General features: G+C 39.0%; 1 protein-coding gene across 2 annotated transcripts in view; it reads left to right on the forward strand.

Annotated features, from left to right (window-relative positions):
- The window catches only part of fbxl16 (F-box and leucine-rich repeat protein 16), a 101,258-nt gene that overhangs the window by 72,330 nt on the left and 11,407 nt on the right, over nucleotides 1–17,521 (forward strand). For both annotated transcript variants that reach the window (XM_061973775.2, XM_061973774.2), the window contains exon 3: nucleotides 12,262–12,504. In XM_061973775.2, the coding sequence (XP_061829759.2) occupies nucleotides 12,262–12,504 (243 nt within the window). The remainder of the gene's footprint in view (nucleotides 1–12,261; nucleotides 12,505–17,521) is intronic.

The following is a 17,521-nucleotide window of genomic DNA, read 5'->3' on the forward strand; positions in this document are numbered from 1 at the left end:
GTTTTTCGTATGTGGGTAACAACATTTAACTATGTATATATATTTCCGAATTGGTTTAACTGCCACCCGCCTGAATCTATTTAAAATCTAATTTTTTTAAATTTCAATCTCCCAACCCGACCCGCTGATAAAATCTAATTTTTTAAAATTTCATCCGCCCGATTCGCGGATAATCCGCGGACTCCGCGGTTGTGCCCGCAAACCGCGCATCTCTAAAAAGCATACACAATCTGTGTTAATATATTAGTCTGTGGTTAAAAGGACTTGAAAGGACTCGAAACTCAAAATGCAGGACTTAGGACTTGACTTGAGACTTTCCAGTCTTAACTTTGGACTTGACTCGGGGCTTGCCTGTCTTGACTCGGGACTTGACTCGGACTTGAGGGCAAAGACTTGAGACTTACTCGTGACTTGCAAAACAATGACTTGGTCCCACCTCTGCTAATTTCGGCTGCCCTTAAACTCACCGTAGTTTGTTTACATGTGCAACTTTCTCCGACGATGCCACAGAAAGACGTGTTTTATGCCACTCTGTCTCATTTTGTCCACCAAACCTTTTGTGCTGTGCGTGAATGCACAAAGGTGAGCTTTGTTGATGTTATTGACTTGCGTGGAGTGCTAATAATCGATGCTAACATGCTATTTAGGCTAGCTGCGTGTACATATTGCATCATTACGCCTCGTTTGTAACTATATTTGAGCTCATTTCATTTCCTGTACTTATGTCCTCTGTGTATTTAATTTATATTTGCATGTCTCCTGAAACATTATCTGTATGTGATATTGGCTGCATTTCTGATTGTGTGCCATGTTGTTCCAGACCACAGCAAACGTTACCCAGTTTGCAAAGATTGTAATAAATCCATTATAATTTATTGCCCATTCCTTTAACTTGGGCACACTTATCTTTACCTTTGGCAGTTTTAAGCCAGTCATTTCCAGGAGTTATCTCACCCTCTTAGACACTTACTGAATGTGTTGCCTTCATTATAAACACTTACATTAGGCTTTTTACTTTTTGCGGCTCCAGACAGATTTGTATTTTGGCTCTTTCAACATGTTGGGTTGCCGACACCTGGTCTAGTGGGGCAGGCGACAGTTAAGTCGGACAAAATGCAGTCGTTTACTAATTATTTAATGTTTCTGTGCGGCCCGGTAGCAAATGCGTCACGGACTGGTACCGGTCCCCGGACCGGTGGTTGGGGACCACTGCTTTACAGTGTTTATTAACCATAGGATAGCCACCAAAAAATACCTGTTTCTCAGCTGTAGTCCTCAGTTGTAATACACTTTTCTACCACTTGTGGCAGTAATGTCAGAGAAGTTTCTTAAGCGCAAGAAATATGACTAAAGTGATTAAGCTGTATTATCCTTTGCACTTTAATTCTATTGACAGTTTAGTTAAGTCACATTTATTATTAATTCATATATTTTAGCACAGCATTATTATTACGAATTTATTTATAAGCCCCTTCCTTTGATCTATATTTGGTTACTACTCATTTTTCTAATTCTGACCTAATCCCAAGGTTTATGTGTTAAATAAATAATCATCTGTTATGTTATTCTTTTATTTTTTTCCATATTTAACATATTGTGTTGAAGTTTGGGGAAATGTTTATAGAACAAACATAGACCCAATAATTAAACTTAAAAAAAGGGTCATTAGAATAATACACAAAGCGTGCTACTATGAACATACCAATCCATTATTAATAAGTTCTAATGTGTTAACATTTTCAAATATTGTGTTTTTAAAAACAATATAAATTATGTTTCGAGTAAAGAACAACAGCTTGTATTCTTAGGTTATTTAAATTAAGAGGAGAAAACTATAATTTACAGGGGATATTGATCTTTGAAATAGGTAAAGTAAGAACGAATATACAATACAAATGTATTTCAGTTTTATACAGACGCCACACATATTTTGTGATCGGGCCGGCACGTTGTTAGAATGGATGAAAAGCAGACGTGACGACAGCTCGTAGTCGACGTTAAAGGCAGTGCCTTTAAGGCACGCCCCCAAGACTGTGGTCCGGGCGGACTACGAGATATAATGACTGATGAACACCTTCGTTCGATAATGAAGGTTGCCTCAGCTCAAAGCCTGAGCCCCGACATTAATGAACTAGCATCCAAGAAAAGATGGCAGGTATCTGGCTTGGGCACATCAGATTAGTCCTGAATGGTTGGTTTATTCATTGTTATTTTATTTTAAAATTTATTAGCCTGTGGAAAAAGTTAATGTTGATATTTACCTCAGAAGGCTGCAAATAGAAAAGAGGCATTCAATTTATATTTAAATTGTATTTGATATGCCATTGATATTTTTAAATTATTATTATTATTATTTGAAACTCGATTTTGCATGTCACTATAAAGTTACCGTATATAAGCCTTGCTTGTTCAATATTCAATGCAAAACTTGTTTGAGTCCTGTTGCGTTCGGACCAGTTGTTCCTCCCAGGGAATTCAAGTTTCTTGTCGCTCCCAAGCTCTTTATGACACTGAAAGCTGAGTAGAAGAACCACCAGAGACAGAATAGGTATTTTGTAATTTTATCCCCAAAGCTTTGGAAATATAATGAGACCAGTCCAGCAAAGAACATTCAATCGCACAGCTAAAATGGTCTGATCTAAAATATGGAAACCTTCTCTTCTATAAAGTCTCTCTCCCTCCCACCCTCGTTGTCTTGTCTTTCCAGCCCAAACACATGCCCATTGTCCTCCGCATCTGGACACAAGAACAGATAAGGAGAAGGAGTATCTCTCCTTCTTACATTCCATAGTCAAGGTTAGCACACAGTATTTGCAGACAACCAAAAGACCACAATTGGAAAAAAAACACGAGCTGTTTTGTAATATGATTATGAAAATAAAGAAGTAACACTTAAATACGGATATATGTAAATATCTGCCTCCGACAGTCCCTATTAAAAGGTTAATTTGTTCAACCTTGGCCCACGGCTTTGTTCAGTTTTAAATTTTGGCCCACTCTGTATTTGAGTTTGACACCCCTGAGTTAAATGGTGGAACAAGCTCAGTGATGAGCTGAAGACATGCACTTATTTGATAAGGTTCAAGAAAACCTTGAAAGGGGAAATAATTGAAAATGATCAAATATAGCAACAATTACTTTCATCCCATTGATTTTTTTGAACGATGTTCCAGGCAATCTAATTTTCATTGAATGTATAGGATAGGCCAGTGGTCGGCAACTCGCGGCTCTAGAGCCGCATGCGGCTCTTTAGCGCCGCCCTAGTGGCTCTCTGGAGCTTTTTCAGAAATGTATGAACAATTGTTTTAATATGGTTTCCGTAGAAGGACAAACATGACGCAAACCTCCCTAATTGTTATAAAGCACACTGTTTGTATTAAACATGCCTCACTAATTCGAGTATTTGGCGAGCACCGTTTTGTCCTACTAATTTTGGCGGTCCTTGAACTCACCGTAGTTTGTTTACATATATAACTTTCTACGACTTTCTAGGACGTGTTTTATGCCACTTCTTTTTCTGTCTCATTTTGTCCACCAAACTTTTAACGTTGTGCATGAATGCACAAAGGTGAGTTTTGTTGATGTTAATGACTTGTGTGGAGTGCTAATCAGACATATTTGGTCACTGCATGACTGCAAGCTAATCGATGCTAACATGCTATTTAGGCTAGCTATATGTACATATTGCATCATAATGCCTCATTTGTAGCTATATTTGAGGTCATTTAGTTTCCTTTAAGTCCTCTTAATTCAATTTATATCTCATGACACACTATCTGTATGTAATATGGCTTTTAATTTTTTGCGGCTCCAGACAGATTTTTTTTGTATTTTTGGTCCAATATGGCTCTTTCAACATTTTGGGTTGCCGACCCCTGGGATAGGCAAATATAAGCTTTGGCTTCAGCCTATTCCTTTTTCGGTCATTCTTTTTCTTTTCTTTTTGTGTGTAAATGTGTATGATTGTTAAATATGTCTAATCTGTACTGTTAAACTGGTCACGCAAAAATTGATGGTTGATTATATGAGCGAAATAAACTTACTTAATTCATTCATTCATTCATCTTTGCGATTAACACATGGTTTCAAATCATTTGAAGAGGTTGTAAACTGCAAGTAAGTCAGATATAATTATTGAATATGATTAAAAGCAATGGTAAGAATACTAATTGAGTAGGGGTGTAACGGTACGTGTATTTGTATTGAACCGTTTTGGTACGGGGTTTCCGGTTCGGTTCGGAGGTGTACCGAACAAGTTTCCACACGGACATATTAAGTAGCGTAACACACGTTGTGTAAACAATGCACACCGAGGCACAACACACAGCTACAATAGACTGACCATACGTCCTCTTTTCCCCGGACATGTCCTCTTTTGCGGAGCTGTCCGGGCGGAGTTTCTTAAATGCCTCAAATGTCCGGCATTTTGAGTTAGGGTTGCGTGTATTTTCAATGTACGTTCAGGGTTAAGAAGGGGTTAAAAACAAAACAAATTGTGCACTCAGCAGCATTGGTGAGGGAGGGGCAGAGACAGAGAGAGAGAGAGAGTTATGATAAACGCGCATGCGTCGCCAGGCTCTGCTTTTTATCCATAGATTTATCAGATTTAATGTTTTATTATCCATAGCAGGGGTGTCAAAAGTGTGCCCCGGAGGCCATTTGCGGCCCACAGCTAATGTTTTAAAGGCCCACGGCACATTCTAAAAATACTATTAAAATAAACAAAAACATAACAAAAGTGAAATAAAAAAGGTGAAATGTAATTTAGAAAAAGTTGCAATGTTGACTAATAAAACAAAGCTGTTTTTTTTTTTTCTTTCAAACTGTCATTGCTCAAAACATAATATTGAATCAAAATCAATGTTATTATGAATTATTGACCTATCCAAGGTTCCCATTACTTCACATCAAATATTCCACTAAGAAAAATATTTTTGGGGGAAGATTTTGCAAATTTGATAAATAAATAACCCAAAAATGTATATTTTGTTGTTTTCTTACTGTACCGAAAATGAACCGAACCGTGACCTCTAAACCGAGGTGTGTACCGAACCGAAATTTTTACGTATCATTACATCCTTATAATTGAGTGTTAATATATGAGGGGTCCCGTGTAGTGGAAAAGATGGGCCCCGAGGTCAAAAAGGTTGAGAAGCACTGACCTAATACATTTATTTACCGCTGCAGGTCCAATGCATACATGCTACGCTAACTCTTTTTAATGTGGCTCGTATGGTTTGTACAAAACGAGGTGTGCCCTTTCGGACACCTCTGGTCGAAGTCATCAAACTGTAGTACTTATCATATGAATGACTTGACTTCCTTCCTATTTTTTATGATATTTATCGATTGATTGCTTTTCTTCTCTTTGGGAAATGTGACTCTGGAAAGCCTTGCATACACTGCAAAAAGTCAGTGTTCAAAAACAAGAATAAAAAAATACAAAAATTAGAGGTATTTTATTTGAACTAAAGCAAAATTATCTGCCATTAGAACAAGACAATTCGGCTTGTCAAGACTTTCCAAAACAAGTAAAATTAGCTAACCTCAATGAACCCAAAAATACATTAAAGTACAAACCCCGTTTCCATATGAGTTGGGAAATTGTGTTAGATGTAAATATAAACGGAATACAATGATTTGCAAATCATTTTCAACCCATATTCAGTTGAATATGCTACAAAGACAACATATTTGATGTTCAAACTCATAAACTTTGTTTTTTTTTTGCAAATAATAATCAACTTAGAATTTCATGGCTGCAACACGTGCCAAAGTAGTTGGGAAAGGACATGTTCACCACTGTGTTACATGGCCTTTCCTTTTAACAACACTCAGTAAACGTTTTGGAACTGAGGAGACACATTTTTGAAGCTTCTCAGGTGGAATTCTTTCCCATTCTTGCTTGATGTACAGCTTAAGTTGTTCAACAGTCCGGGGGTCTCCGTTGTGGTATTTTAGGCTTCATAATGCGCCACACATTTTCAATGGGAGACAGGTCTCGACTACAGGCAGGTCAGTCTAGTACCCGCACTCTTTTACTATGAAGCCACGTTGATGTAACACGTGGCTTGGCATTGTCTTGCTGAAATAAGCAGGGGCGTCCATGGTAACGTTGCTTGGATGGCAACATATGTTGCTACAAAACCTGTATGTACCTTTCAGCATTAATGGCGCCTTCACAGATGTGTAAGTTACCCATGTCTTGGGCACTAATACACCCCCATACCATCACAGATGCTGGCTTTTCAACTTTGCGCCTATAACAATCCGGATGGTTCTTTTCCTCTTTGGTCCGGAGGACACGACGTCCACAGTTTCCAAAAACAATTTGAAATGTGGACTCGTCAGACCACAGAACACTTTTCCACTTTGCATCAGTCCATCTTAGATGAGCTCAGGCCCAGCGAAGCCGACGGTGTTTCTGGGTGTTGTTGATAAACGGTTTTCGCCTTGCATAGGAGACTTTTAACTTGCACTTACATGTAGCGACCAACTGGAGTTACTGACAGTGAGTTTCTGAAGTGTTCCTGAGCCCATGTGGTGATATCCTTTACACACTGATGTCGCTTGTTGATGCAGTACAGCCTGAGGGATCGAAGGTCACGGGCTTAGCTGCTTACGTGCAGTGATTTCTCCAGATTCTCTGAACCCTTTGATGATATTACGGACCGTAGATGGTGAAATCCCTAAATTCCTTGCAATAGCTGGTTGAGAAAGGTTTTTCTTAAACTGTTCAACAATTTGCTCACGCATTTGTTGACAAAGTGGTGACCCTCGCCCCATCCTTGTTTGTGAATGACTGAGCATTTCATGGAATCTACTTTTATACCCAATCATGGCACCCACCTGTTCCCAATTAGCCTGTTCACCTGTGGGATGTTCCAAATAAGTGTTTGATGAGCATTCCTCAACTTTATCAGTATTTATTGCCACCTTTCCCAACTTCTTTGTCACGTGTTGCTGGCATCAAATTCTAAAGTTAATGATTATTTGCAAAAAAAAAAAAATGTTTATCAGTTTGAACATCAAATATGTTGTCTTTGTAGCATATTCAACTGAATATGGGTTGAAAAGGATTTGCAAATCATTGTATTCCGTTTATATTTACATCTAACACAATTTCCCAACTCATATGGAAACGGGGTATGTAAAAAGCAAACGATTGAGTGAAAGCCAACAAATTTGCAACATTGAAACTCCCTAACTGTCACGGTGAAAACAAAAACAAGCAGTCATTGTCAAAAACGTTGCACAAGACCACAGCTGATCTTACCAAAAGGGTAACGGTGACGACACGGGGGTTGAGGATGACCTTGGAGCTGGAACGACACACGACAACATTTACCACATCAACACTGTTAGATAAGAGTATAAAATATCATGAAAAACACAAGAATCTAAATTTAGATATGCAGAAAGTGAGGAAAACCATGCCAACAAACTGAAACATCCTTTAGGATCACCCATGTCTGAATATCAAAGCAATGGCTAGTTTTGTTTTTGTTTATGACAACAACCACCATGTTGACGTTAGTCAGCTCATCTTAAGAGCAGGGCTGCAACTAACGACTATATTTGATGGCAGCAACACGTGACAAAGAAGTTGGGAAAGGTGGCAATAAATACTGATAAAGTTGAGGAATGCTCATCAAACACTTATTTGGAACATCCCACAGGTGTGCAGGCTAATTGGGAACAGGTGGGTGCCATGATTGGGTATAAAAACAGCTTCCCAAAAAATGCTCAGTCTTTCACAAGAAAGTATGGGGCGAGGTACACCCCTTTGTCCACAACTGCGTGAATAAATAGTCAAACAGTTTAAGAACAACGTTTCTCAAAGTGCAATTGCAAGAAATTTAGGGATTTCAACATCTACGGTCCATAATATCATCAAAAGGTTCAGAGAATCTGGAGAAATCACTCCCCGTAAGCGGCATGGCCGGAAACCAACATTGAATGACCATGACCTTTGATCCCTCAGACGGCACTATATCAAAAACCGACATCAATCTCTAAAGGATATCACCACATGGGCTCAGGAACACTTCAGAAAACCACTGTCACTAAATACAGTTGGTCGCTACATCTGTAAGTGCAAGTTAAAGCTCTACTATGCAAAGTGAAAGCCATTTATCAACAACACCCAGAAACGCCGCCGGCTTCTCTGGGCTCGAAATCATCTAAGATGGACTGATGCAAAGTGGAAAAGTGTTCTGTGGTCTGACGAGTCCACATTTCAAATTGTTTTTGGAAATATTCAACATCATGTCATCCGGACCAAAGGGGAAGCGAACCATCCAGACTGTTATCGATGCAAAGTACAAAAGCCTGCATCTGTGATGGTATGGGGGTGCATTAGTGCCCAAGGCATGGGTAACTTACACATCTGTGAAGGCACCATTAATGCTGAAAGGTACATACAGGTTTTGGAACAACATATGCTGCCATCTAAGCGCCGTCTTTTTCATGGACGCCCCTGCTTATTTCAGCAAGACAATGCCAAGCCACATTCAGCACGTTTTACAATAGCGCGGCTTCGTAAAAAAAAAAGAGTGCGGGTACTTTCCTGGCCCGCCTGCAGTCCAGACCTGTCTCCCATCGAAAATGTGTGGCGCATTATGAAGCGTAAAATACGACAGCGGCGACCCCGGACTGTTGAACGACTGAAGCTCTACATAAAACAAGAATGGGAAAGAATTCCACTTTCAAAGCTTCATCAATTAGTTTCCTCAGTTCCCAATCGTTTATTGAGTGTTGTTAAAAGAAAAGGTGATGTAACACAGTGGTGAACATGCCCTTTCCCAACTACTTTGGCATGTTTTGCAGCCATGAAATTCTAAGTTAAGGATTATTTGCAAAAAAAAAATAAAAGTTTGAGTTTGAACATCAAATCTCTTGTCTTTGTAGTGCATTCAACTGAATATGGGTTGAAAATGGTATATATATATATATATATATATATATATATATATATATATATATATATATATATATGTATGTGTGGGAAAAAAATCACAAGACTATTTCATCTCTACAGGCCTGTTTCATGAGGGGGGGTACCCTCAATCGTCAGGAGATTTTAATGGGAGCATTCGCATACCATGGTTTATATAGGGCACAGAGTGGGTGGGTACAGGCTGGCGTAGGGGCGTGGTGATTGGCTCATGTGTTACCTAGGAGGTGTTTCCGTCTATGGCGGCATGTTGTTACAATTTCGCTGCGCTTGTTGAGGGATGACAGGTCTGGACGGTAAATAATAAACAGTTTCTCTTTCAAGCATAGGTTGCATCTTTTATTACCACTATTGTAAGGTGTGCTGGATGCAAGAATTTGCCATGTTATTGAATATTCAACATTATTGTCTTTGAGGTCCCAAATGTGTTTGCTGAGTTCTGTGGTATTTCGCAGGTTTTTGTTCCTGAAAGAAGCCTTGTGATTGTTCCATCTGGTTTTGAATTCTCCCTCGGTTAATCCTACATATGTGTCGGATGTGTTAATGTCCTTGCGTATTACCTTAGATTGGTAGACAACTGATGTTTGTAAGCACCCCCCGTTGAGAGGGCAATCAGGTTTCTTTCGACAATTACATTGGTTTTGGAGTCGCTCTGTCTGAGGGCCGACGGCTCATTTGCAATTGTTTTGTTGTGGTTTGAGATGATTTGTCGTATATTGTTCATGCAGCTGTAGCTCAATTTAATGTTGTTCTTGTTGAATACTTTTCTTAGGATGTTGTCTTTGGGAAAGTGTTTGTCAATCAGATTGAGGAATTTGTGTCCAATGTTCGTTGAGACGTTTTTGCTGTATGGGGGGTTGTACCAGATGATGTCGTTCCGTTTTCTGTTCTTTTTTGGCTGGTTTCCTGGCGTGGGTTCATAGGTGAGGGTGAAATTGTATCCGCTTTCATCAAGGGCTTTTTGGTACGGGGGGGTTGCTTGGTCAAATTCAGCTTTGCTAGATGACAGCATCGATAGCCTTTTATTGATTCCGGTAGGTATTCTTTTCGTGGTGGTGGGTGGGTGGTTGCTGTCATGGTGCACGTATTGGAGTGTTGTGTTGGGTTTCGTGAATGGTTGGTAGCTGTTATTTCTCAGGTTGAAAGTGACGTCAAGGAAGTTGACGGTTTGCTTGTTGGCTTCAATCGTGATCCGTAGGCCGTTCTCTTTGAAAATTTGGCATATGCGTTTCTTGGTATTCTCGCTGCTCCTTGGTGAGGCGCGACACACTGCCAGTCCGTCATCACGGTAAATACCAAGGTTCAGATTGAGGCTAGCGAGCTGGGAGAGGAGGAAACTCCCAACGAGTTCACACGTTTCTGCTCCGTCAAAACTTCCCATAGTGACGTCAAATGTTGCATTGTTCTTTTTTTGCCATGGTGTACTGTTGTGGATGAGAATGGAGTTTTTTGCGTGGATGATGATGTTTCTTTCGTTGCCTGTGATTGAGTCGTAGTCTGAGGCGAAGTCTAGTGCTTGAGTCAGTAGGTCTTGCGTGATGGAAGGGTAAAATTCCTCGATATCAAAGGAGATAAAGTTGTGCTGTTGTTTGTCTTGGATGTTGTTGAACCATTTGATTACTGCTGCTGTATTTCTCCATTGGTTGAGTGGTGTTTTGTCCTTGATTTTTGTGTTGACTCTGTCCAGGATTATTTTGCTGATTTTTCCTATTTCAGATTTAGTTGGGTTTATTAGTCGGCATGTTGGGTTATTTGCGAAGTTGGGTTTGTGGTCCTTCAATGTGATGAAGGCTTCCTTATATATATATATATATATATATATATATATATATATATATATATATATATTTATGAGGTAGATCACCTCGACTTGATCATTTAAAAAGTAGCTCGACTGCTAAAAATCAACAATATGATTTGCCCGGGTGGGTGGACATGACAGATTACAAATAAATAGATGCAAATAGATTTTAGAATCGATTAAGAATCGTTGCAAATAAGAATTGCGATTTATTCGAAAATCTATTTTTTTGACACCCCTAATAACCTGGATAATTGAGAAGCTCAACAGACATTCAAATGTCTTAAAGCAATATTTGGAGTGACATGCCCACTGCTACGAAACAACAATATTGACACCATACTTGCCAACCCTCCCGGATTTTCCGGGAGACTCCCGAAATTCAGCACCTCTCCCGAAAACCTCCCGGGACAAATTTTCTCCCGAAAATCTCCCGAAATTCAGGCGGAGCTGGAGGCCACGCCCCCTCCAGCTCCATGAGGACCTGAGTGACGTGTCAACAGCCTGTATTCACGTCCGCTTTCCCACAATATAAACAGCGTGCCTGCCCAAACACGTTATAACTGTAGAATGATGGAGGGCGAGTTCTTGGTTTCTTATGTGGGTTTATTGTTAGGCAGTTTCATTAACGTCCTCCCAGCGTAGTAACAACACACAACAACAGCAGTCACGTTTTCGTCTACCGTAAAGCAGTTCGTCTGCCGTAAACAGCAATGTTGTTGTAATATATTGAGTTGGAGGCAATAAACAGGCGAGGTGATGAAGTACGTCTCTTTACTGTAGACTTCAGAACAGACTCACACACTTGACGTAAATCGTTGGCCAACCAAAAATTAACCCCAGTACGCTATAGCCAACATTCACCAGGAGATGGCAACAGACAAACATAGATCACTCTATTACATTCCTCCCCCTTTAGAAATGTAGAAGTTACTCAAAATAAATAAACAACCCAACCAAAAAATGCAGCAGCTCAATTAAAAAACTGTACTCAAGCCACATTCTTTTTTTAAATTTTCTTTAGTACTGAACTCTTAACCCTCATTTGTAAACAATAACATGCTTATTATACAAACAGTATTTGTATACCTTTAACACAGACTTTTATACTGTCTTCATAGGTTCAGTTTTTTTTGGTGGTACTCAAAACCTTTCTAGGTATCTGCGAAAGGGTGTTCAGCATGGTTAGAAAAATAGTGACAGAGAATAGAACAAGGATGGACAATTCAACCCTTAACTCAACAATGAGTAGATGAGTGTTATGTGTGTGTATATGTGTAAATAAATGAACACTGAAATTCAAGTTTCTTTTATTTATATATATATATATATATATATATATATAAAATAAAACAAATATATATATAGCTAGAATTCACTGAAAGTCAAGTACGCCCCCCTACCCCCACCTCCCAAAATCGGAGGTCTCAAGGTTGGCAAGTATGATTGACACTGACTCAGTATTCCACTCCAGAGACTCAAACACGCTGTTTTTGTGTGGCAGGTCATGCTGGAGCAAATGCAGGGTCTGATGCACCTTGAGCTGTCCGGATGCAACGACTTCACGGAGGCCGGCCTGTGGTCCAGTTTAAACGCTCGCTTGACGTCGCTCAGTGTCAGCGACTGCATCAACGTGGCGGATGACGCCATTGCCGCCATCTCGCAGCTTCTGCCCAACCTATCGGAGCTGAGCCTGCAGGCCTACCACGTCACGGACACGGCCATGGCCTACTTCACAGCCAAACAGGTAAAGGCAAAAAATGAATCCAATCGGTACGGATGTCTAAATTCTGGGAGCTGCTGATGGTGTGCTTGACCGTGAAGCAGCTCAAATGAGATACCGGAGAAGATGCTTTGGTGTGCGGGCAAGCTTGGGGGAATTGAGTGCCGTCAGTTGTTCAGTTTGTCAGCATGTCGTCAATGTAACATTTGCAGAAACACTTTTACACTATTTTTCTATACTGCAGAAGTCCGGTGTCAAACTCAAGGGCCGGGGGGGCCACATCATTTTATATGGCCCGCGAAAACCTGGAAATAATGATGCTAACTCCATTTTGACAAGACAAAAATACATGTACTGCATGCAGTTGTTTTTCTGTTTTTTTTGTACAAACCCCAGTTCCATATGAGTTGGGAAATTGGGTTAGATGTAAATATAAACGGAATACAATTATTTGCAAATCATTTTCAACCCATATTCAATTGAATATGCTACAAAGACAACATATTTGATGTTCATATTGATCAACATTTTTTTTTTTACAAATAATCATTAACTTTAGAATGGCCAGCAACATGTGACAAAGAAGTTGGGAAAGGTGGCAATAAATTCTGATAAAGTTGAGGAATGCTCATCAAACACTTATTTGGAACATCCCACAGGTGAGCAGGCAAATTGGGAACAGGTGGGTGCCATGATTGGGTATAAAAGTAGATTCCATGAAATGCTCAGTCATTTACAAACAAGGATGGGGCGAGGGTCACCACTTTGTCAACAAATGCGTGAGCAAATTGTTGAACAGTTTAAGAAAAACCTTTCTCAACCAGCTATTGCAAGGAATTTAGGGATTTCACCATCTACGGTCCGTAATATCATCAAAGGGTTCAGAGAATCTGGAGAAATCGCTGCACGTAAGCAGCTAAGCCTGTGACCTTCGATCCCTCAGGCTGTACTGCATCAACAAGCGACATCAGTGTGTAAAGGATATCACCACATGGGCTCAGGAACACTTCAGAAACCCACTGTCAGTAACTACAGTTGGTCGCTACATCTGTAAGTGCAAGTTAAAACTCTCCTATGCAAGGCGAAAACCGTTTATCAACAACACCCGGAAACGCCGTCGGCTTCACTGGGCTTGAGCTCATCTAAGATGGACTGATGCAAAGTGGAAAAGTGTTCTGTGGTCTGACGAGTCCACATTTCAAATTGTTTTTGGAAACTGTGGACGTCGTGTCCTCCGGACCAAAGAGGAAAAGAACCATCCGGATTGTTATAGGCACAAAGTTGAAAAGCCAGCATCTGTGGTGGTATGGGGGTGTATTAGTGCCCAAGACATGGGTAACTTACACATCTGTGAAGGCACCATTAATGCTGAAAGGTACATACAGGTTTTGGAGCAACATATGTTGCCATCCAAGCAACGTTACCATGGACGCCCCTGCTTATTTCAGCAAGACAATGCCAAGCCACGTGTTACATCAACGTGGCTTCATAGTAAAATAGTGCGGGTACTAGACTGGCCTGCCTGTAGTCCAGACCTGTCTCCCATTGAAAATGTGTGGTGCATTATGAAGCCTAAAATACCACAACGGAGACCCCCGGACTGTTGAACAACTTAAGCTGTACATCAAGCAAGAATGGGAAAGAATTCCACCTGAGAAGCTTAAAAAATGTGTCTCCTCAGTTCCCAAACGTTTACTGAGTATTGTTAAAAGGAAAGACCATGTAACACAGTGGTGAACATGCCCTTTCCCAACTACTTTGGCACGTGTTGCAGCCATGAAATCCTAAGTTAATTATTATTTGCAAAAAAAAAAAAAAGTTATGAGTTTGAACATCAAATATCTTGTCTTTGTAGTGCATTCAATTGAATATGGGTTGAAAAGGATTTGCAAATCATTGTATTCCGTTTATATTTACATCTAACACAATTTCCCAACTCATAACTTCGTTGAGTGTTATTTGAATAATTAAATATGTTCCTACCTTCACGCCTTGTCCGGAATAGTCCGATTGCTTCCCAGGAGAACAAATCTCGCAGTAAGCTGCGACCCCCCCCGTAATGACAAAATCCACCAAATCAGTCTCGATATCTTATTATTAAAATTTGATTAAAAAGTTGCCTGGTGAAGATTTGCGATATTCTCGTCATACATACAGAGGTCAAGACTTTCTAAAGTGTCTACATAAAAATGACAGAATGTTAAATTGGGCATTTATGTGATAGTTTGGGCTTTTGGATAGTATCAAATCGGAGGAGTTATAACATTTGGGTAACACTTTAGTATGGGGAACATATTCTAAGTAACAAAGACTTAATTTAGAGTTATTTGGTTAGGGTTAGAGAGTTAGGCTTAGGACCGTATTTTTCGGACTATAAATCCCAGTTTTTTTTCATACTTTGGCCGGGGGTGCGACTTATACTCAGGAGCGACTTATGTGTGAAATTATTAACACATTAGCGTAAAATATCAAATAATATTATTTATCTCATTCACGTAAGAGACTAGACGTATAAGATTTCATGGGATTTAGCGATTAGGAGTGACAGATTGTTTGGTAAACGTATAGCATGTTCTATATGTTATAGTTATTTGAATGACTCTTACCATAATATGTTACGTTAACATACCAGTTGGTTATTTATGCCTCATATAACGTACACTTATTCAGCCTGTTGTTCACTATTCTTTATTTATTTTAAATTGCCTTTCAAATGTCTATTCTTGGTGTTGACTTTTATCAAATACATTTCCCCCAAAAATGCGACTTATATTCCAGTGCGACTTATATATGTTTTTTTCCTTCTTTATTATGCATTTTCGGCCGGTGCGACTTATACTCCGGAGCGCCTTATACTCCGAGAAATACGGTAATGGTGAATATGTGTCATGATCTGTGGTCTGGATCATGTTTTTTGTTATTTTTTGTTATTTTTTTTACTCTTTTAGTTCCTGTTTGCGCCATACTTGCCAACCTTGAGACCTCCGATTTCGGGAGGTGGGGAGTGGCGGGGGGCGTGGTCAAGAGGGGAGGAGTATGTTTACAGCTAGAATTCACCAAGTCAAGTATTTCATATATATATAAGAAATACTTGACTTTCAGTGAATTCTAGCTATATATATATATATATATATATATATACATATATATACACACACACACACACACACACACACACACACACACACATATATATATATATATATATATATATATATATATATATAAAAATAAAAGAAATACTTGAATTTCAGTGTTTATTTATTTACACATATACACACACATAACACTCATCTACTCATTGTTGAGTTAAGGGTTGAATTGTCCATCCTTGTTCTATTCTCTGTCACTATTTTTCTAACCATGCTGAACACCCTCTCTGATGATGCATTCTGCTTCGTCTCTTTGTTGTTTTTTTAGTATAAGTTTGCTGGTTTCAAGAAATGTAATGCCGAGCGCATATCATTATGTCAAGATAATGGCACTAGCATTTACTTCATTTTAAGAATATTTTTCAACATATTGAGCAAAAAGGTCTTTTTTTTCTACCAAGAAAAGTACACTTGTTATTAGTGAGAATATACTTATTTTAAGGTATTTTTGGGTTCATTGAGGTTAGCTAATTTTACTTGTTTTGGAAAGTCTTGACAAGCCAAATTTTCTTGTTCTATTGGCAGATAATTTTGCTTGGTTCAAATAAAATACCCCTAATTTTTATTTATTTTTTTCTTGATTTTGAACACTAACTTTTTGCAGTGTACTAGTATAGTACCGCGATACTAATTAATCCTATTCGGTACTATATCGCCTCTAAAAGTACCGGTTCCAGCCCCCTTTCTTTTTTTTTTACAGGGCGTCGTCACGTCGTGACATTGCTGGTTTTACAAGCAGAGGAGCATGTTCGGCAGCGCACAATCATAGAGTACTTACAAGCAGACAGTGTGTAGACAAAAAAGGGAGAACGGACGCATTTTGGTCTAAAAACTAACGATAAAGGTGAAACGCCCTCAGGAAGAGGTGCTTTAAAACATGGCTAGCTAGCTAGCAGCTAACGTCCATCCACAGTCAGCAGTGTTTTAGCTACTTCTAAATCACTAATACTCCTCTCCATGGCGAGAAATAACGTGAGTTTCTTACAAGTATCATTATCACTGCAGGACGAGGAATAGCTAAATATGCTTCACTACACACCAACAAGCTAACAGCAAGCTAGCACCCCTGATTGTAAACAAACGCCATGGGTGGATCTACATCTGACATCCACTGTAATGATACCAAGTACAGGAGCGTATCTAGTTGATACTATGATTCCATCACTATTTTTTAGCATTACAAAATCTTTTATCGTTTATTTATTTATTTATATTATGTTTATAAACTCAGGAAATATGTCCCTGAACACATGAGGACTTAAATTATGACCTATGTATGATCCTGTAACTACTTGGTATCGGATTGATACCTAAATGTGTGGTATCATCCAAAACTGATGTAAAGTATCAAACAATAGAAGAATAAGTGATTATTCAATTTTAACAGAAGTGTAGATAGAACATGTTAAAATAGAAAGTAAGCAGATATTAACAATAAATGAACAAGTAGATTAAGAATTAATTTTCTACCACTTGTCCTTAATAATGTTGACAAAATAATAGAATGATAAATGACACAATATGTTACTGCATACGTCAATAGCTAAATTAGGAGCCTTCGTTTGCTTACTTACTACTAAAAAAACAAGTTGTCTTGTATGGTCACTATTTTATTTAAGGACAAACTTGCTATAAGACACATGTTTATGTACCGTAAGATTTTTTTGTTAAAATAAAGCCAATAATGCCATTTTTTGTGGTCCCCTTTATTTAGAAAAGTATCGAAATACATTTTGGTATCGGTACCAAAATATTGGTATCGGGACAACCCAGTTTACATTTGTGACACAAAACTCGGTCCCCCATTCTTTAGGGCTGCAACTAACGATTAATTTGATGGTCGATTATGTCAGGTTTGGATACTGATGACATCTATTAAACAAGACAAG

The sequence above is a fragment of the Nerophis lumbriciformis genome, linkage group LG22 (assembly GCF_033978685.3).
Source record: "Nerophis lumbriciformis linkage group LG22, RoL_Nlum_v2.1, whole genome shotgun sequence".
In the NCBI taxonomy this organism is placed as follows: Eukaryota; Metazoa; Chordata; class Actinopteri; order Syngnathiformes; family Syngnathidae; genus Nerophis; species Nerophis lumbriciformis.